General features: G+C 38.2%; 1 protein-coding gene across 2 annotated transcripts in view; it reads left to right on the top strand.

The window, feature by feature from the left end:
* The window catches only part of Pros1 (protein S), a 68,389-nt gene that overhangs the window by 18,882 nt on the left and 26,570 nt on the right, over positions 1 to 22,937 (top strand). The window contains exons 2-7 of one of the 2 annotated variants that reach the window (XM_059277346.1): positions 4,314 to 4,471; positions 7,723 to 7,747; positions 17,305 to 17,394; positions 18,492 to 18,614; positions 18,734 to 18,865; positions 22,014 to 22,139. In XM_059277346.1, coding sequence (XP_059133329.1) covers positions 4,314 to 4,471; positions 7,723 to 7,747; positions 17,305 to 17,394; positions 18,492 to 18,614; positions 18,734 to 18,865; positions 22,014 to 22,139 — 654 coding nt within the window. Of the gene's footprint in view, positions 1 to 4,313; positions 4,472 to 7,722; positions 7,748 to 12,053; positions 12,917 to 17,304; positions 17,395 to 18,491; positions 18,615 to 18,733; positions 18,866 to 22,013; positions 22,140 to 22,937 lie in introns of those variants that run through there. The other variant, XM_059277347.1, reaches the window with a different exon arrangement.

Genomic DNA, 22,937 nt, shown 5'->3' with positions numbered 1-22,937 from the left:
AGACAGCATTTTTCAGCCATTCTCCCCAAGGTTACACTCATAGACTCTTTTTGCCCCTATCCTCTGTGATGTTTCCTGAGCCCAAGATTAGTATTCCTTTTAAAAAAAAATTATAATTGTGTGTATATGTGAGTGTTTATGATGTGTGTGTGTGTGTGTGCGCGTGCGCGTGCGTGTGTGTGTTTATGTGAGCATGCCATGGCACACATGGAGGCCAGAGCACAGCATTGTGGAATTGCTTCTTTCCTTCTACCTTTATATAGATTCCTGTGGTCAAATCAGATCAGACCTACGTATACAGTGCTCTTACCCACTGAATCGTCTTGCTGCGTGGTTCAAAAGCTTAGTATTCTTGATGGGAAGAATCGCTGGGAAGTGAATAGTATGTCTTTTAAAGTATTGAACCTTGATTTTGTTGTTGTTGTTATTGAGCCAACATTTTCACTGTTCTATAAACATACTACTATGTTCCTCAGAATTATATATTTGCTTTGAAGTTCAGGAATTCCATATTGTTTTGCTATATTTATTTCAAATAGCTGCTCATGTAGGATACAAATTATTGACAGTGCTACCATTTATCAGGTAGCACGTTCATCGTTACCCTTTATGCACACAAAGTCTTGTTTGAATCTTTGTCTTTTAATGAGTGGTGATGAAATGGAAAGACACAAGAGTTACAAATACAACCCAAACTGTTTTCTTAGCCATTGCATTTACATTTTTGTATTGGAAAAATAAGAGACCTAAAGCAGCATTACTTACTGCATTTACTTTTACTACTTCTTTTTTGTGAGATTATAATGTAATAACATCATTTACTCTGGGTTCCTCCCTTTAGACCCTCCAATATACACCTCTCTTTCAATTTCATGGCACCCTTTTAATTAAATATTGTTATATGTATATACTTATATATTCTTATGTATAATCAGTTCAGGCTGTATAATGTTACTTGTATATATGTTTTCAGGGCTGATCATTTGGTATTGGATAACCAATTGGTGTGCTCTATGAGGGGCAGAGTATTTTCATCATGCTCAGCATTCCTTAGTTGACTGTAGTTCTTTGTGTAGAGTTGAAGTCTTTTGGTTAATCTCCCCTGTCCACTTTGGCATATCTATTAAGGTCCTTGTTCAGCTTATGTTTAGGTAGCCATATTGATGAGATTCTATGGATGTAACTTTTGACATTGCTAGACAACACAGTCTCACAGCTAAATCCTTGATCCTCTGGCTCTTACAATCTTTCCATACCATTTCACAATGTTGTCTCATCCTTAGATCCTGAAGTTGTTTTGTGGGTGTATCCATTGGACCTAGGCTCCACATGTCTGCATTTTAATTGATTGTGGTTTTCTGTAACGGTCTCTATGTGTTGCAACGATGAGTTTCTTCAATGAGGGATGAAGACTGTCTGTGGGTATAAGAACAAATATTTAGAATGAAGTTAGGGATTATGATGGTTAGTAAAGTGGTGGTCATCGTCTCTTCCAAGATCCATGACTTTGCTAGCACTGGGTAGTTGGCTAGGTTTCCAGTACCAGGCTTCGTTTCTTTCTCGTTGAACAAGCCTTAAATCCAATTAAAGAGCTGTTGGTTATCGCTAAGGTCTGTGTGTCACACTCTTCGACTCTGCGGGCTATCCTGCCATGGTAGTTGCTGTTGTGGCACATAGGCATCATGGCGGGGTAGGACTGTTGCTTGCTTCCCTCCTTTGGAAGCTTGCATGGTACCTTCTGTTTCCTAAAAGCTCATCCTCAGAGAGGAAGAATTCATGTCAGTTCCAGTTCAGGAGTCTCTGGGCCCTGTGTCTAAATTGCAAGGTGTCTTCAGCAACGGGGCCTTAACTTCCATCTCTGGGGACCAAACAAGGGCCATACCAATAACCTGTAATATTATGGGAGTTTCTTGGACAACCCTGACCAATAATTCAAAGGAGGGCTTTCTCATACCTGGTGCTTTTTTTGTTTGTTTGTTTGTTTTTGTTTTTGTTTTTTGTTAGTTGGTCTTTAGCTATTGGAAGGAGCGTTGGCAACCAAGACGAGTAAATTTCATTTAAACTATACATGTATAAATACATAAATGTCATATAGTTTTTATAAGCAATATAGTTTTATGTAATATCGCTTTTAGGTAGATAGTTATGATTACTTATGATTTTTTCAGCTATCCTTACTGTTATTTCTCCCTCTGTATTTTTCTCCCCCATCCCTAATAAGAAGTGCCCCTGTTTTTCCCCTCCCCTAGTCAGATCACAGGCACCCTGCCATTCCCTTGACGTAGCTCACTTCTGAGTTTCGGTTGTTCAGGTAGAATGCTTATTGATCAGCCCTTTTCCTTTTCCTCCCTTCTTCTGTCAATATTTTGAGTATCTATTGTTTTATTATAAGTGATGAGATATGGATATGAAATAAACTTATCTGTTTATAGACTTACTTCTCTTTATAGTAATCAGATTATGTATGCATAAAATCTAAAAAATATTTATAGACTTTATGCTTTAAAATTTTTTCATTAAAAACTATAGTCCATCCAACATACAAATATTATATAAAAGCTCACATTTTTCATTATTTTCTTCAAATATAATTGCTACTGGCTGATGGGGGACTGTCTTTCTGTACGCTGTGAATATGTGTTTCTCTGATTGGTTGATACATAAAGCTGTTTGGCCTATGGCAAGGCAGCTTAGAGGCAGGTGGGAAATTCAAAGGGAGAGGCAGGAAGAAGGTGGGGGAGATGCCAGCCCACTCCAGGGAGCAGCATGTAATGGCACACAGGTAAAGCCACGGAATACGTGGCAACATATAGATGAACAGAAATGGGCTGTTTAAATGTAAGAGCTAGTGAGTGGAAACCTGAGTTAATGGCCAGTTTTAATTATTACAAGCCACTGTGTGTTTACTTGGGGGATGCGAGTAAGAGATTTGTCCTGACCACAGGCCTGCTGGGACACAGGAAATCTTCCAGCTACAAATGGCGCCAAACATGGGACTGCGGCCGGGTGGTGGTGGCACACGCCTTTAATCCCAGCACTCGGGAGGTAGAGCCAGGCGGATCTCTGTGAGTTCGAGGCCAGCCTGGGCTACCAAGAGAGTTCCAGGAAAAGGCGCAAAACTACACAGAGAAACACTGTCTCGAAAAACCAAAAAAAAAAAAAAAACAAAAAAAACAAACAAACAAACAAAAAAAAAAAACATGGGACTGCGACACAGAAAAACTATCAGCTACAACTGGCAGTTTAAGAATATTTTCAAATTCTTTTCTATATGTTTGTTCACATAACATTTATATATTTGGGCTGCTGTGTGTGTGTGTGTGTGTGTGTGTGTGTGTGTGTGTATAAAAGTTTATGCTGAGGGAATAGCATTCTAAAATTTGCATTTGAATTTTTTTTTTTTTTTTTTTTTGGTTTTTTGAGACAGGGTTTCTCTGTGTAGTTTTGCGCCTTTCCTGGAACTCGCTTTGGAGACCAGGCTGGCCTCGAACTCACAGAGATCCGCCTGGCTCTGCCTCCCAAGTGCTGGGATTAAAGGCGTGCGCCACCACCGCCCGGCTGCATTTGAATTTTTATGTTGGAGGTATTTACCGAGTATTTTCTTTTAAAAGTTCCATGATATTCCTCAGTACAGGTATTACAGCGTATTATTTTTTAAGCTATCCCTCCTCATATGTCTGTAGTGTTTCTAATTTTTGTTCTTATAAAAATATTTATATTATTTTCTTTATATTGTTTGTATTCAGTGATTTTGTATAAGACCTTGCAAATGTATCATTTTATTACTGGTTTTTTTAATTTTCAAAAATGACTTTAAAATTCTGTTTGCAATTTTCTATTCTATACACTTTAATAGTTACCCCTAAACTTAGCTGTTAGCTCTCACATGGCTAGTTGAATTTCATATCTGTATTTCTCTATGTAGAAATTCTAAAAGTTTTTACATTAAAATTGAGAAAATTTGTTACTCCTGCTTTAAAAGTGTCACTGGTTTTGGGCACCTCATTTTAGCACGGCATAGCTATAGTTAAGAAAAAACACACTGAATATTATCTAGCATGTTGGGCCTCAAGCATGAGCTGGATAATTAGTATAGCTCATATAAAACAGCTGTAGCTAGCTGCATAGATAGGCATGCACCGAGTCTGCTGGTGGAATTCTTAACCAAAGGGTTTACATATCTACGTATTTTAAAATTATATCAATTTTAAAGGTCATGCAGAAAATTATTTCAGTGTTTATTGTTTAGTAAGATGGTATACATTAGAGGAAAAATGAAAATTTTTATTTACATAAATTTACATTTTCTACAGTTTTGTCAAAAGAACATGCTTCACAAATCCTGGTGAGGAAGCGCCGTGCAAATGCCTTGCTTGAAGAAACTAAAAAGGGCAATCTAGAAAGAGAATGCATTGAAGAACTCTGCAATAAAGAGGAAGCCAGGGAGGTCTTTGAAAACAATCCAGAAACGGTAAGAATTCCTGGAAACTGTCAAGTGCACACTTAGATACACATTACAGTAGGAACGCTGCCAGCTTGAGTTTCCGTTTGAAAGGTGATGCTTTTGCAGATCATTTGTCCTGTGTTACCACTGTCATTTCAGGCAGACTGCCAAGGACAGGTGCTCTGGCCAAACTAGGATTTCCCTTAAGTCTCATTATCGACAACTAGTAACTATTTTATTATTCTAATCAAAACTTGGTAGCATTGTGAGTTTAAGAGCGGATGCATATGAAGTGTAAGTGACTGTGATTTTTATATATTTTGTTTTGGTTGATTGATTGATTGTATTTAAGAGAGTCACTTACTCTGTAGCTCGAAGTACCATGGAACTCACTATCCTCCTGCCTCTTCTTCAGCCTCCCAAGTACTGTGATTATAGGCTGGTATACATCACCATGCACAACCTTGCCATTTATCTTTAAGAAGCTCTGGAAATAGGGCCACCTACCCGAGATTACTTATTACAGTGTTATGTATGCAGAGTGTATGTTATTCTATAACCTTCATAAAGTTTCCTGAGGCCACTGATAATCACAATAATCTTTAGTGTATAAAAATTTCGAAGTTGCCCATCCTCCAAATATAACCATAAAGACAGCAACATGGGACTTATTGATTTAGGAGAGGGTGATCTATAGCATGCCTGTGGTTAGCAGGAATAGCATTAACATCTCCAAGAAGTGGTGTAAGCATGACGTTAAGAGTCTAACTGTCACACCCTTCAGGGTTTCCTCACGTATTTTACCTTAGCTGACTTATGCAATCTGTAGTAAAAGAGGGAGAAGACATAGATCAAGCTCCTCCTATGCCTCTGTCACAGCTCCCAGCACCATGACAATAGCTAAGTAATAACGAGCAAGAAGGCTTTGTCTGTAGTTAGAAAATTTGTCCCAAACTGTAGCTACTTGAGTTCTCTGTTGCTGGGTTTGCAGCTCTTTTTAACCCTACATGTTCTGATAGGTTCAAAGGAGAAATTTCCCCAAATACACAACAATTAATTTTTAATCTGTCTAGAACTGGGACAGAAATGTGTTAAAATACCTTGATAAAAAAAAAAAAGCAACTTAGGGAGGGAAGGGTTTATTTGGCTTACTGTCCTGAATTACAGTCCATGGAGGGAAGCTGAAGAAGGAGCTCAAACCAGGTGGGAACCTGGAGGCAGGAGCTGCGGCAGAGGCTATGGAAGAGTGCTATCTATTGGCCTGCTCCTCATGGCTTTCTCAGCTTGCTTTCTTATAGAACCCAGGGCCATCATCCCAAGGCTACCATCACCTGCAATGGGCTGGGCCCTCCCCCATCAATCACTAATTAAGAAAACTCCCTGCAGGTCTGCCTACAACACTATTTTATGGAGGCATTTTCTCAATTGAGGTTCCCTCCTCTCAGATGATTCTAGCTTGTGTCAAGTTGACATAAAATTAGCCAACATAGACACTAATGATACAAAATTTTTCATCCTACACAATATAGTACACTTATTGTATAGGATTTTACATATATATTCCATGTTTTACATTTCCATACTTAAAAGGAATATGCATGCACTCTTACAAACTTCCATATATTAGATGGATGCTTATATTCCTTCCTTTTATGGAAATTTAAAAAAAAGTAGAAAGAACAATATCATAAACCCCAACACACCACCTCCCTCTAATAATCAAGTTTTCCGTTTTATTTTGGCTGTCCACCTCATCTACTCAGTGTTTTTTTTTTTTTTGAGAGATTGCTTTGAGTACTCATGCTACACAGTTATATCATCCATAAATACTTGAGTGTCTATTTCTGCATTGTAGCTATGTTCTCAGAGGTCAGCCTTGAAAGGGTAATAGGGAGGGAAGATAGAACACAGGAGGGAAGGGGGAAGAAGGTGGAGGAGGAAAATACAGTCATGTTTCTTCACCTTCACTAACATTGGTTTTGTTGACAGATTCCAGCCACTCCCTGTCCCTCTCCCTCAAGTATGTCCTTAGTCCTTTATTCTCGGTGTTAACCCCATTGTTTACGTCTTCACTGCTGCTGTTATTCTTGTCATCATCATATCACCGCTCTTCGAACCCCATCTGTTGCTCTTTATTGTCTTTCCTTCGTTTCTGCAGTAAACAACAGTGTTCTGAGTGATTCAGTGTCAGACCCCTTTCTCATGAGCCAATACAAACCTGCTGGGCATGTTTATATGTGATAGGAGAAAAGAGTGAGGACTTCGAGTTGGAAAAAGCCATGTTCCACTCTGATTGAGCCAGAACTGTGAATATTTTTTTGTGCAGAAATTTTGTTTCTGTATGAAATAGTCTTGTGTTATTTATGCTAAATATTAGCTACATTATGAGTTTACTGTCAGAATTTCATAAAAATTACCCCCTTCATAAAATACATTCATTCATCCATGTGGCGATTATTATTTTGGTACCCACCAATATATAAGGAAGGTGTTTGATTACATGTGCATTGCATGCAACAGGTAAGTGTTCAGTTCCCTTCAAATTATTTCATTGTTAACTCCAATGTAGAGAATCATCATGACATCAGATGTGTCAAATGAAGACTGGATGTGGTGGTGCACACCTTTAATACCATCACTCAGAGGCAGAGGAAGGTGGGTCTCTGTGAGTTTGAGGTGGACCTGTTCTACATAGTGAGTTCCAAGGTAGCCAGGGCTATGTAGAGAGACCCTGTAAAAAAAGTGTATTAAATGGATGTTTAATCACCATGAAAAAAATTAGGGGATTATAAAAGAGGGCATATATTGTTATATTTACCATCTTAAGTACAACCAGTTCAAATTAGAGGCTTTAAAGATGTTATTTAATTGTTCAGTAGTATTTTAAGCCTATATATATATATGCATATATATAGTGTCAATTATATATATATATAGTGGTCAATTATTGGCTATCTATCTATCTATTCTTAAAGTATTTTCATATGGAAAAATTAGAATTGTGAAAACACATAACATGTAGTTTATTTCCATATAACATAAAAACTACAGATTTTCATACGTTGAACCATCCTTGCATCTCTGAGGTGAAGCCTACTTGATCATGGTGGATAATTTTTTTGATGTGTTCTTGGAGTTGGTTTGCCAATATTTTACTGAGTATTTTTGCATCAATGTTCATGAGGGAGATTGGTCTGTAATTAACTAGAAAATTAATCTTTAACTCTGTAGTGAAATTTGAGTTTGCTAATATATCTTTTTTTTAATTTTCTTTCTAGGATTATTTTTATCCAAGATATTTGGGTAAGTTTTAAGTATCTGTAATATAAAATCTTAAAAATTGAAGGGAATTTAGATATGTTCAAACCTCTCTCTGCCCAAATACCCATCCAATACTGTTTTATCATCCTTGAGAAGATGTAAGAGCTATGATACTCTTGTATTTAAAGTCATGTACACTAATTTAGAATGGCTTTTTATTATGTTTCACTTTAATTTTACATTTCCATGTCTTTCTTCTAAAGTATCTTTAGGCTGAGGCCAATTATATTCAGGCACTCAGACATTATGCACAAATATGTGTTCATGGGCTATCTTTCAAGAAATAAAAGATATCTAAGCTCATCAAATAGTACACAATTGTCACCCAGCCATTTGTAGAAGTCATTCATAGCTCCTTTGTTTGTGACATCATCTCATCACTCCCATTAGTATCCCAGCAATATTTATGCTGTTTTGGATTCTGGGCTGCCAATAATGTAGTACATGTACACTCAAGTCCTGCCATGATAATAATGAACTGAACCTCTAAAACTGTAAGCAAGCCACCACAATTAAATGTTGTCCTTTATCAGAGTTACAGTGATCATGGTGTCTCTTTACAGCAATAGAAACCATGACTGAGACAAATGACTTCAATTAAATGCTACTTCAAAGTAACAAAGTTTGTTTTCTAAAAGAAATGTAGAAATGTTTCCTATTAATAGTATTTGGGAGTGTCATTTCTGTTTCCAAATGGTCACACTGGGGTCTAATTTGTGCATCTGTTTCTTATGTGATTATCCATGTTTGCAACAGATGCCCATTTTCCTCCTTTTCTTACTGAATACCCCTTATCTATGCTTGTTTTCACTCCATTCTTACCTCTAACCAACAAGGAATAAAAAGCAAATCTTTGGAAAAATATAGAAATGAACACTGATATTATTAATATAGTCTTCTAAATGGTCAAGCCATTATACTCATTTATTCTGCAATTTGAGTGTAGTTACAGTTTATGTTTTATTATATATATATATATATATATGTATACACACAAACACACACATATATATATTTATTTATTTATTTATTGCTCTCTGTGTACTCTTAGAGCAATTCCAGGAACACTGGGTACAAGATCTTGTTTTAGAAACAGGTCCTCGATTGCTCTTGCACAGTTCTTAGTGTACAGGATGATTAGGATCCCATATTTATAGCACTTGCTGAGCTTGGGTGTTTGACTATATTATATAACGCTCTAGTACTTTGTGTTACCAACTGTAAGACATCAACCAGTTCTACAGTATCTCCCCTGGAGCACAGGAAGATCTTAGCTCCCCAAGCTTTATGAGCTCATTTGTCATCTTTTAGATGGATTTTCAGCATGTGTCCAAAGCACTTATTAAAATGTATTTCTTTTTTGTTCTCTTTATTTTTCTCCTGTAATGTGCAGTTTCTGCTTGCTTCTTTCTCTTCCTTTCTTTCTTCCATGTTTTAACCAGGCTGGATCCCTCTTAACTTCCATGATGAGATGAGATGGGATGCATTCAGGGTGGTAAGGCTAAGTCCTTTCTTTGCTTCTCTAGCTATTAACACTACTGTTGAATATTTTCTTTCAAGGGCGCAACATGAACAGCAATTGAGAGGTGGTGTTATTTGTGCCTACAGATACGAACTGCAACAAGGATTTGAAAAACCCTTTGCTTTTACATTTTAAGTGGTAGAGAATGGATAAAAGCAATCATCCATGAAAGGCTCTCTATTTTTGTATACATAATGAGTCACTTCTTTCTAAAACAAAAGCCAAGGGTTTACATTACTGAAGTTATTGAAAAATGATAGGTCATCAAGACTATTCCAGCCTCTCATATTTGGAGAATAAAAATATAATATTTTTTATTATAAAATGAGACATTACTTAGCTACTAAAATTGTAAGGTTATCTTAACCTTGTTTCTTAGGGCCATGTAATGATGTAGTGTTTTTGCAGGAGCAACAGTCTAAAATCTTTGATCAGAGTATATTTGAATAAGGATAAATAATGTTTTAATGTAGAACTATGTGTTTGGGAGAGGTTCCTTAAATAACAACTTTTTTCTTTTTTTTCTTTTCTAATCTTTTTCTTTTCTGGATCCATCCATCTTTCTCTTCTGTTGCCCTGGCTTCCTTGGCAGCATGATAGAAGACTAAAGTACAAAACAAAACTCAGAATCTGAGATGTGGGCTCCAGTGTCAGAGTAAACGTTAGCTGGCTACGCAACTCATTGGATTCTATGTTCTTGCTTTTTTTTTTCCTTTTTTTTGTGGTGTTGTTGTTGGTTTTGTGTGGTTTTTTTAAAACTATTCTAAGGGGTTTCTATTTTCTATGTGCAGAATATCACTATATTTTCTAGCTTCAGAGCTCTTGAATTTTAAGGATATTAATAATAGATTTATTGTCCATTTTTCTTCTAATATAAGGTGTTATTATTTAAATCATCAGATGGAACAAAAATGCTTTTGATTGAAATTTTATATGTAGTATTGTATGTATAAGTAGTGAGTTCCACTGTTGAAAAAGAAAATCCCTTACCAAAGTTACACATTTAGTCACTGGATGGGCATAGGGGCAATGGTTCTATTTAGAAAAAAATACACTGTATAATTCTGTTCACAATAAATATAGTAGTAGTTTAACCATCCATAACTTATGCTGGGCTTTTCTTATAAGGACAGAAGGTTATTCAGCAAATTAGACCACAGATGTCAATACATTTTGGACAATGTCTAGACTTAATATTGAAGTACTTTGTACAGTTACCTGTGCCATCTGTTGCCCTTACGACATTCAATTTGAAATAGAAATACCCTGGGTTCACTGACATTTATTGCATACATGGAAATAATTGATGTAATTAGTTTGCTTCAACAAATAAAAAACAGATAATGTTTTCAACAAATTCATTAAAATGCAGTTTTATTACAAACATGTTTATATGTAAACTTATAAAATAAAGCTTATAAACTTTTTTTGAACTGCTGGAGATTGAACCCAGTCCTTGCATGTGCTAGGTAGTACTCTGCCACTGAGTTATAACCCCAGAATAACATTATAATTTAAACTCTCTTTTTTCTGAGGAAATAGGATAAGTAAGTTTACCATCTACATAAACATTGGAAAATATCACCTGGAAAATTAGATGACTTTGTTCATGGAGAAAAAGTTTTCTGCAAAATGGTAAACTTTGACCCTAATTGTAAATATTAGAAATCATTATTTTAGGGTTGGAGATGTATCTCATTGGTAGAGTTCTTCCCAGATGGGTATAACTCCTAAACACACACACACACACACACACACACACACACACACACACACACACACGATAGGTAGATAGATAGACAGACAGACAGACAGACAAATAAATAATAAAATACATGCTTTACTTTTGGGAGCCCGGTGCCTGAGGTGTGACGCCTTGCGCAGCCTTGGTGCAGTGGGGAGGGGCTTGGACCTGTCTCAGTTCAGTGTGCCTGGTTCTGATGACCCCCTACCCCCCAGAGACCTTGATTTGAGGGATGTGGGGATGTGGGGTGGCTTGGGAGGGAGGGCTGGGGGGTGGGAGGAGGGAGGAGGTGGGATCTGTGGGTGGTATGTAGAGTGAGTAGAAAATTTCTTAATAAAAAAAAAAAAAAAAGAAAATACATGCTTTAGTCTGCAGGTCCTGCCAAGCTGATGAATTAATCCAAACTTCTTACTTGTTTTTTCACATCATCACTAGAGAAACATTAGGAGTCTAGATATTAATAATAAAATTTCGAAACAAGAAGAAGTAGACTGAAGTCTGGTGTGACCTGGTGAGAGACAAGTTACTGTAGTAACTAAGTGCTTAGGTGAGAAGACAATCCATAAGGCTTGAAAGAAGCCTCAGTGCTCCAATGCAGGAAACAAGAAGTACAGCAGAGTAAGCCACAAATAACAAGAAATAAGAACATGAATGAAAGTAGGTGAAATGGAAAACAGCAACGAGAACTGATAAAAGCAAAATTCAGGCTTTGAAAAGGTTTGCAGTTCACAAGAGTAACAAACCAAAAACATGGAGTGACTTCAAAGGAGCCTTTCAATCTGTCTTTGATAGATTGCCTTTTCCAAGTTGGCACAGAGGTATCTTCTGCTCCTCATGCTCTCTGATGTGTCATTTTCCCACTCCCTTATCAGGAGGTCGATTCTGTCTTCACCACCCACACCTCCTTGGGTGGATTCTGGAATTGCTTTCATCATAATGTATGGTAGCAATGGTAGCATACCTCTTAAAGGGACTGCAGCGCCTCTCTCCTTGGATGCTAACTGCTATGGAATAAGGTCCACTTTTAGACCAGCATAGTGAAAGAAACTCATGTGAAGAGACCCTGACATAAGATATTCTATTTGCCAGTAGAGGTGGCGTGCCAGATATCATGAGCTGTCACGTCAGAGTGAAAGGCCATCTTGGGAATGGCTTTTTACTTTAATCAGATACTCGGGCTGACTCCACATGCCACAGAAAACTTTAGTTAGATGAATCAATTGCTTCCCAGATATTTGACTCAAAACTAAAGCCCCAAATGGCTATTATTTAAACTAGCAATTTTGGGGATGGCTTGTTATTCTGCAAAAGGTAACTCATCGTTGAGTATTTGAGCAATGAAGTAATATATGTCATTTCTTTTATGTCATTTGGGAAATATGTTTGGAGAATTAAACAGCTCTTAATAACATTAAAGTCCTTAAGTATTTTATCTCGATTACAGCATGTGTTATTTCTTAGTTTGTTAGCCATTTAAGCCATTTCTTTTATAGACTTGTAGTCGGGAACAAAAGGAATGGAGTCAACTGTGGTTGATATATTGTGCACCCCCAATAAACTTATCTGGGGCTCAGAGAACAGAACAGCCACTATATTAAACATAGAGGTTAGGCAGTGGTAGCACATGCCTTTAATCCTAGCAATCAGGAGGCAATGGATCTCTGTGAGTTCAAAGCCCCACTGGAAACAGCCAGGCATGGTGATACATTCCTTTAATCCCAGGAAGTGATGGCAGGAAGCAGAAAGGTATATGAGGTGCGAGGACCAGGAACTAGAGTCTTGTTAAGCTTTTAGGCTTTTAGCAGCAGTACAGGTGAGATCCATTTGGATGAGGACACAGAGGCTTCCAGTTTGAGGAAACAAGATCAGCTGAGGAATTGGTAAGGTGAGGCTAGCTGTGGCTTGTTCTGCTTCCCTGATCTTCCAGCATTCACCCCAATACCTCTCTCTGGGTTTGTTTTTATTAATAAGACCTTTTAAGATTCATGCTACAGTCAACCATTTTATGATATTATGGAATTATGCAAATATTATTGTATGCAGCACTGGAAGACCTTGAGGTTGCCTGCAGCAACTTGAAACACTGACTCTGATTGACTTAATTATACATGCCGATTCTATCAGGTTCTGGTCTGCAGCTTTGAAAGTTTCTTTGCTACAAATTGAAAACACAGATTTATGTGACAGTAGATTTTCTTACTAATCTTAAGTCTTTTTTTTTTTTTTGTCTTGTTTTAAGTTAGGGTTCTTATCCACATACAGAAGCTTTTATAAACCTACTTTCCATGACTTTATTGCAAGCTGCATAGTAGATTTTTAACTTTTCAGAGAGATAAATGTGCTACAACAAAACGCTAGCTGTGAAGCTTCTACTGATAATGAGTCAGGAAGAAAAGTGCCAGGTGAAGGAAGACTTGACAAAGAATGGGAACAAAACCCAGCCAGTTCGTTTCTTATAAAGTTGATAGTGAAGCAAATGTTTTGGATCCACAAACCAGTACAGCAGATGAATGGGTTCTCTTGGTATCTTACCAGAAATGGAAAGTCTGGGTCTAGGACAGGTGTGGTGATCCATACCTGAAATCCCTGAGCACTCAGGAGGCTGAGGCAGGAGGATCATGATCATGTTCAAAGCCAAACTGCACTATTTGGGAGGGCTGAAGAGATGGCTCAGGGGTTAAGAACATATATTGCTCTTGCAGAGGACTTGAGTTCAGTTTAGGTTCTAGGGGAATCTGATACCTATGATCCTGCACAGCCACTTGTATATTCCCCTGCACAGATACATACATATACACATCATTTAAAAAAAAAGTCTTAAAAATAAAAATGAAAAAAAAAAAAAGAAATTATCTAAGGCACATTCTGTAACATCTCAGGGAAGAATTCCTTTCTATCCAATGTTTCAGTATCTAGATGGTCTGAAGACCTGCCCAGTGACAATAGTGACTCCCCCAGGCACCAGAGCATTCTTGACATAGTTACATCTATGCACTCTTGTTCAAAGCATAATACACATTTGTGCTTTATTGCAAGGCATTCTGCTTAGTACAAAAACCTGACGTCTTCAAGAAACAGAAAAGCTCACAACAAAAAGAGGTTGAATAGTGGCAGAAACTTAGGAATCAACCTGTAAATTTATTCTATCAATACAGCACAGCAGGAGTAAAAAGAATGCAGTGTATTCTGGGTTCCTTTAGCACTTTGGCGTGAAGAACCTGCCATAAGTCAAAATGAAATCGCTACTAAGAAATCCCAAGGGCCTTCCAATAAAAGAAGTTCCATCATGTGAAATAAAGGAAGGTCAGACGGCTCCACTACAGAATGATGTGCCTCATGTCAGAAATATCCAGTCAGGGCTGAAAGATTCACTTATATTGCCGTGAGTAAGACAGAGAGCGAGAATTGGGCATTCCAGGTGATGTCAATGATTTTATTCACACAGCAGTTGTCAAAACCTCCCGGAGGAAAGGCTAAGCAGTTGGAATTGCTATTGATAATTGCAAGGGAGACCACTTATAGAAATGTGGGTGAATTTTGGAATAGAAGCCAAATGTTCAATAGTCCGAGCAGACCTCAGCACCGGCAGCCAGAACTGAATCCACAAACACTAGGGAGCAAAAGAGTCTTTCAGAACAAGAGCCATGTGAGGTGTTAAAAGTAAACTGAAGCAGGCCACAAACTGCAGGAGGGAAACTAGAAACCACAGAGCTGCCACCAAAAGGACAAATAGGAAAAAGATACAAAGGTAGCAGTCTCTGTGATGCCCAAGGGACCCAAGAAATGAACGTTTGTTTGATGCTGGAGTTTTCCAAGTTGAAAGTTCTGTTCACTCATGCTCTGACCTTCCTATGTGTCTTCTGAAAGTCTTTCTCAAGAGGCAGAGTGCTTGCCTCACAGGAGGAATCCATGGTTGGGGAGCTCACAGCCCCTACTATTATTTTGCTAAATGAGTGTAGTATCAAGCTGCCCTCTAAATTCAAATGTCTCTACCCGTACTTTCCTGTAGCTCGAAGACCTAGACACAGAAATGTCTTTATGCAGTGGATGGTGATTAATGCGGAAAACACAACTGGTCAAAGTATGGAGAATACTTGTCAGTGGAGTGCTCAGGCGCAAATGGGAATTTTTTTAATCCCATCCCTTCTCTGAGGTTCAGGGTCCATGCCCAAAGAGGGGATGGGGAGACTGCTAGAGCCAGAGGTAGGGGAATACTGGAACAAAGCAGTATCGTCTGCACATGACAGGTCCGATGCACTCATGTGTTCAGAGCAGCTGTGGATGCCTGCCCAAGACCAAGGCAGTCAACATTCTAGCATGGAGTGGGAGGGGTTCATGACCCTCCATGCCTAGATGGGGAGCTATGGGCAGTTGATGGCATCTGGGGGAGGGAGAGTCTGCCCCTATAGCGAGGAATATATGGGCAGAACAAACTGAAGTGAGAGAAATTTCATACGTGATACCTTAGCAATATGGCTGCCTTGAAAAAGTCCTGAAGAAATACAGTATCAATAGACAGGCTAACACAGAAGAGGTCAATCTCAAGGGGCACCTATAGACAGAGAACTAAAGGCAACCCAGGAATGCTGACAGTAGGAGAAATAATCCTCTCCAGGATGAAATCCCTAGTTGGTTATCCAATACCAAGTGGTCAGCCCTGAAATCTATGCATATAAGTAACCTACGACTGAGGAGGTTGTGTTTGTGTATTTACACCGTAGTTTTGAGAAGAAACAAGTGAGAAGGGGTAGGATAGAGAGAAGGGTTGGAGGAAGGAAAGGGAAATAGAGAAATGATGGAATTATATTCTCATTTACAATTCAACAAAATAGAACAAGAGGACATGATGTTGGTGAGACAGAGAGATGGAGTGGATTTTGGAGGAGTTGGAGGTGAATCTGATATTAGCAAAAATCAAAGATTAGCAAAAATGTATTTTTATAAGAAAACTTAGAACCACTGAGTGTTAGGAAGACTGTGGATTAGAGCGGGCTGCAGTGGGCCTTTAAAGACAAACTATGCCATGAAAAGATTGCATCTCAGGGTACTAAAAGGTGAACACATTTCAAATAGAACCTTTCAAATGAAAGTAGAAGATGAACATGTTTGTAAGTAGACTTTATTCTCAGTTTCTCCCGAAAACAGAGCTGGCAGAGCAGGTGTTCAGTATCCTATATTACAAAATTTAACCGACATAAACCATGATACAAATGAGATAAATTTTGTGATGGGTTGTTTACATAGTGAAAGCATGTATTTACTTCTCCTAGCTGTAGCAGATTATATCAATACTAACAAGAAATATATTTCAGATGTGGTTGAAGGAACCTTCTGGAACTAAATTATTCAATTATTGTATCAGAGTGTTTTGATGAATAGCCCTAAAAATATGTACCAACACAAAATACCGTGGTATAAGAAGAGGAAAAAATGAACTCTAAAAGTGAAGCCCCAAAGTCCCCCTTCATTTGATTCAGTCTACACAGCAGTAATCCCTCACCTCAAGAGGAGTGGATAAATGAAAAGCATTTCAGACACCTGTCCGTTGTCACCTGGTCACCTAACTGTGGTTCTTCAATGGAGAACAACCAGACCTTTTTTGTTAAGTCCTCACAGGGGCCAGTAAAATGGCTGAGCAGATGAAAGATGACCTTAGTGCAATGCCCGGAACCCATGTAAAAAAAAAAAAAAAAAAAAAGCCAGATGTGCTGGTTCATGTCTACAATCCCAGCACTCCATATGGAGATGGGAGGCAGAGATAGGGGAATTGGCTAGAAGCTCAGGCGTGAGTACACACACACACACATTAAATAAATATCTTTTAAAAATGCATATAAAATCTGTTCCTCACCTTATCAATGTTGCTTTACTAATATGGTGAATATGTGCTTTCTTTACGTCTGTCAGTCCATTTCTATATAACACGTACTATTCAGTGGTCACCAAAGTATATTTTAGATAGCATGCTATTACTCAAGGGAAGAGGAAAGCATGCACTTGAACTGTCAACCATAAAAAGACAGTGCGTCTTTTTCTTGGCCATCTTGTTAACAATGTATCGTCTTAATGCTGGGCCCTATGCGGAGCTCATGAGCATCTTCAGCTTAACTGAGACGTTCTCTTGTACTTTGACACAAAAAAAGGGGAGATGGACACTTGAGTACTAACTCTTGTGAAGCCCTTAGAACAGAAGTACTCCGGCTTTAGGGTGATTTCTACCGTGAGTTCAGATCAAGGCTGCTGTGACACAGTTGCCTCTTTTCTTTCCCACAGGTTGTCTGGGCACATTCCGAGTTGGCGCGTTCAGTACTGCGCGACTGTCAGTGAATGCCGCCTACCCTGACCTCAGGAGCTGTGTCAATGGTGAGCTACTATTTAAAAACAAAATAAAACAGAATACAAGCCTTGAAAGTAAAATACACTGTGTCTGTACAGACTAATATTTAAAATTTAGTAAGTGAACCCTTGAAGGAGGCTGTGCCAAGAAGTTATATTTTTTGAACTGCATATAGGAACATATTTTTTCAGTTGTAAATGCATCTGTTTTACATAAAAAGAATTTCCCCCCTAACATTTCAGCTGAGGGGTGGTCAGTGATAGGCTTCAAGTTACTGCTGTCAGAATTTGGGCATCGATAATATAAATATGGAAATACGCGTATCAAAACAGCCTTCATGCTGTGAAGTCTATGAAGGACCTACGGTAACCACCACGTGATTGTTGGACTCACTTCCTTTCATTTAGGCACCGCATTTTCCTGCAACTCGTTCTCCAGGATTTGAAAACCATTATTCCATGCATTTTTAATAAGAATTCTACTTATTTAAGGCAAGAAGATCCCTTTTAAAAACCCTAACTTAATCCAAGTTGGAATAGCCAATTCTATCATTGTCAAACACAGAATAGTTTGCTTGGCCAGTCCTCCTCATGGAATTGTTATAAGGCTCAAGTCAAGTGAGGTATTTGCCAGTCTTGGTGGTGCACGACATTAATCCCAGCACACGGGAGGCAGAGTTCTCTGTGAGTTCGAGGCCAGCCTGGCCTTCATAGTGAATTTCAGGACAGCCAGGGCTACAGAGTGAGGCCTGTCTCACTTTTTCTTCTCTTCCTTTTTTATTTATTTATTTTTTTAGTTAGTGTCTTATGTAGCCTAGTCTGTCCTTGAACTGGCTCTATAGCCAAAAGTGACCTTGAACTCGGGATCTCTCTCTCCACTTCCATGAATGCGGGAATTACAGGCATGAGCCACCCCATCAGGTGTATGCTGTGTTGGGGATCAAACTCAGGGCTTTGAGAGTGCTACACAGTCACTCTACCAATTGAGCTACATCCCCAGACCTACTGTTTGAAAGAATGCATCTTAGCCTTACTGGTTCGAGGCACGCAGTTGTACGTGTCCATTTCTGCTATTCCGTCTTCTTGCCTGAGGTAAAAATTAAATGGAGGTCTGTTTCCTTTAGCCATCCCAGACCAATGTGACCCTATGCCGTGTAATGAAGATGGGTATCTGAGCTGCAAAGATGGCCAAGCAGCTTTCACTTGCATCTGTAAACCAGGATGGCAAGGAGACAGGTGTCAGTTTGGTATGTATGAAAAATCCATGCCTCGTCCCCCCCCACCCCGGCTTTTCTGCGCTGGCCACAGGACACATTATCTGAAGGTGGTATTTCTTTAAAAATACTTTATTTTTTTCCCATTGTAGATGTGAATGAATGTAAAGATCCCTTAAATGTAAATGGAGGTTGCAGCCAGATATGCGACAACACTCCCGGAAGTTACCACTGCTCCTGCCGAAGTGGCTTTGCTATACTTTCAAATAAAAAAGACTGCAAAGGTAAGAGCACGGAAACAGAATAAAAATATGTTCCCTGTGTGAGGCCACAGTTTAGGTAGAGGCACTTCCTCGGGAAACTTCTGGAAAACACCGTGGTCAGAAAGTACTTACCGGAAATGTGCCACCATGTCTTGGAGCCCTGCGATGCTGTGGGACTCCGTTTTAGTTTGCATTGCCAGTAGCAGGAGTGTTTTATTTTCTTCTCGTGTGCGCACATGCACAAGTGCATATTTCAAGAATTTATTTAGTGGTAAGTAAGGGTAATTAAAGCACTTCACTCGACAGTCTTGGGTGCTATACTCGCTGCCCGTTTTCAGAATCAGCTACAATCCCATCGTTACGTAAAATGGACAGCGGTCACACAAGGAAATCTGCAACTCATAATAGCAGCACTGTTATATTTATCTTTGCCTTTCAGAAATAGCTTTCCGATTTTCAAAATAAAACCTTTATTTTGCACCCCATTTCCAATGATGGTTTTGAGAAAGATGAAGAATCTCTAGTTTTCATTCTCTTTACACATTGACTAATGCACCACAGCTCTTAAGTATTTTTTTTTCCTTAGGATTTAAATCATCTGTCAGGTTAGCTTTTCATATGTTGATAGTGTACTTCCTTTGGTTTTCTCTATGAGTCTTTGTCTCCCAATGTTTTCACTTTTTCTCCTTGCACACGATGCTTCACTGGACTGCGTGACTTGCTGTAAGATACCTACAAATATTCCTGCTAGGTGAATGGAGAGCTAAAACCAGAATTCTGAGCCTGCAATGAAATCTTGCCACAAAGCAGAAACCCTTAAGAAGGATTTTGTTCTTCCTCCAAAGAGGTTAAAAAGTTCAGTAGGATAAGTGCGAAGTTTCCTTGTGAAAGCTTCTATAAGTCTTAGAAAATCCCCAGTCTGAATTCATATTTAGGGAATTTTCTGTCTGATAGTATTCAGTATTGTGTAGTCTAAAACAGTGCAGTTTAAAGTACCATGGAATGAAGCTGAAATGAAATGCATTTACTAACATTCTCTTCCAAGCCATTATCCAATTTTTGACTGTATCTTTCTTCTCCGTTTTTTTTTTTTTTTTTTTTTTTTGAATGCTTTAGTTTGGCTCTTAGAGTAGGGGCATCATTAGAACAGTAGTTCTAGAAAGCCATTATAATTCAGGATACTGAATTATATATTATATAAATAGATAGTTCCCATTTCCACTTTAACATTTAAATACTTGAATAGTCTCCCTTTTCTGCAATTTTGTGAATTTTTTCATATCCACATTGAATTAATACATTGCATGCACAATTATAAAAAATAAGTTTTTTTTTTTTTTTTTTTTTTTTTTTGCTGGGAATATAGTTCAGTGGTGGAGTGCTTGCTTAGCATGTGGAAGCCCCAGGTATAGCTGAAGTTTTTTTCTGGTCCTGCCCAGCCCCATGGACACCACAGCTGCTCAGACCCAAGTAAACACACAGGGGCTTATATTTTTTAAAACTGTATGGCCTAATGGCTCAGGCTTCTTGTTAGCTAGATCTTACACTTAAACTAACTCATAATTCTTATTTATGTTTAGCCATGTGGCTTGGTACCTTTTCCCAGTTCTGCCTTCACATCTTGCTTCCTCTGTGTCTGGCTGGTGACTCCTGACTCTCCCTTCCTGTTCCCAGAATTCTCCTCTCTGCTTATCCCACCTATACTTCCTGTCTGGCTACTGACCAATCACTGTTTTATTTATCAACCAAATCAGAGCAACACACATTCACAGCATACAGAAAGACATCGCCAGCACCTAGGTACATTTCTCAGTGGCGCCAAACGACCTACAGAATGTTCCTGAAGACCAGAACATGTGTCTTTATTCTTTGTTTACATAATAATTTAGCTATAGTATACAGCAGAGCACAGAACTTACAGAAAATACGTAGAAAACTATTACGGTAGGACCTTGGCCATAGTATGGATGAATCAACTTGGCCATTATTGACTAAATATGAAAGGCTAAAGCCTCACCTGGTCTTAGATGTGGATAGAGTCACCATGTCAGTGTGTTGTACCTAAATTCGTACGACCTGTATAATTCCCTACAAATATGCCTAAAGCCAGGTAATTTAAGTAATATGTTTTTATTTTCTTCTAAAAGTATGGATTTTCAAAAAGCTTCTTGACATTTACCTTTTTAAAATTAACTGAGGATTCATATTAAGTTGTAAGGAATATTAGAAATTTTAAGTATTATTTATGTTTTCCCTAATTACTAATAATTACACATTTCTTGTATAATTTCCCTCTTAGAACACTGGCATTGACACACTTAGGATGTAGAAACATTTCCTTACCACAGGGGGATGGATTCCATTATTTGAGAGCAAATTATTTGAAACAGAGCAATGTCTAAGTTTTCACCTACTCATCTCCCCAGATAAACTGCCAGTTTTCAAAGTTGGAAATGCATTTCCCATTCAACTTTCTCCATTGATCTCCATGAAGAAAGATGAGTGATAATTGCATCGATGTAGAACTGTATCTCCCTTGCTTCTGGTCCCTTGAAAATTCTACCTACCACCTCCTTGCAACCCATCTTTTGCTTCCTACTACGCTATGTAATACAATAAGTACATCTGAAATGTCTGGAATATTAACCCAATACATAAAGATACTAGAATAAGTGCAGTTTTAGAAATACTTTTAGACTTTATTCAGTTCTATCTTAAATGCAAATCATTGTTGACTACTGTAGACAAGATGGGTAAAATATTAGATCTTTGTCTACTTCCAAATAAAAATATAAGACAAATGAGTTTTTATTTGTTAAATAATTGTAGCAAGGAGTTAAGTGAATCTACATTTACAACCAATTTCAGAAATATACATTTAGAAGTACAGTTAAAGAATATTAAGAATACAGTTGAGCCTCTTCTCTTGTGTGTTTTTATACTTCTCCTTGGTATATAATAAAATGACTAAATCCCTTTCTTTTTCTTACATATCTACCTGTAAAGGAACATCAGTCAAATTTCCCATCAATTCATATAAAAGTCATATTTAGGGAACTAAAGTATGGTGATAGATTTATTATTTTGCTGTTCCATGGCTATATATGATTCAGGAACCAAGTGTTCATTTGGTATTGGGAAAACATTAACATATTGATTTTATTTGTAGATATGGATGAGTGCTCTCTGAAGCCGAGTATTTGTGGCACAGCTGTGTGCAAGAACATTCCAGGAGACTTTGAATGTGAATGTCCTGATGGCTACAGATATGATCCTTCATCAAAGTCTTGTAAAGGTAGAATGATGATGCTACCATTGCTCGTGGTAGAGAGGGTGGGTTTGAACCCTGGGTTAATATTTGAAAAAAACATCTCTTTTGCTAATCTGTGATGTAGCTTGGTTGATTTGGTGACTGTTGCCTTCCTTACAGAATAGAAGTATCAAGTAAGACCCATGGTCTTTGGGTTTAATATTATTCATTCCATTTGACCCATTAAACTTCATAAAAACTAGAGACTCCCTTTGTTATAAAAGCAAAAAGAACACATTTTAATAGCCTCTAGACAACATTAAAATTTTTTTAATTTGAAAGGAAAAATTCATATAGACAAAGAAAAATGACCCAAGCTTTAATTGTGTGACTAAAGCCAGGAGCCCCCTTATCAACCTTAGGTTTCATTACAAATATTTTTCTAGTCATGTTCTGTGCATGTATAGGTGACTTTAAAATAGGAAATTGGGACTGAAGAGGTGGCTCAGCAGTTAGGAGCATTTATCAGCTCTTGCAGAGGATCCAGAATCAGTTCCCAGAGGCCATGTCATGTGGCTCACAACCACCTGTCACTCCAGTTCTAGGGGATCTGACACCCTCTGCTGGCCTCCTCTGACACCTGCACAAACTGGTGCACATATATGCACTCAGGCGCACGCGCGCGCACACACACACACACACACACACACACACACACACACACTAAAATAAAGGAAATCATAAAAAGAAAATGTGTAGTGTGATGTCCATTATCCTGACTGACATCATAATGGAGCTCCAGAAAGCTGAGGGTTACTGAGCTGTGATGCCAAGACTCCTTGT

The sequence above is a fragment of the Peromyscus eremicus genome, chromosome 12, assembly GCF_949786415.1.
Source record: "Peromyscus eremicus chromosome 12, PerEre_H2_v1, whole genome shotgun sequence".
NCBI lineage: Eukaryota > Metazoa > Chordata > Mammalia > Rodentia > Cricetidae > Peromyscus > Peromyscus eremicus.
This window is presented reverse-complemented; position numbering and strand designations above follow the sequence as displayed.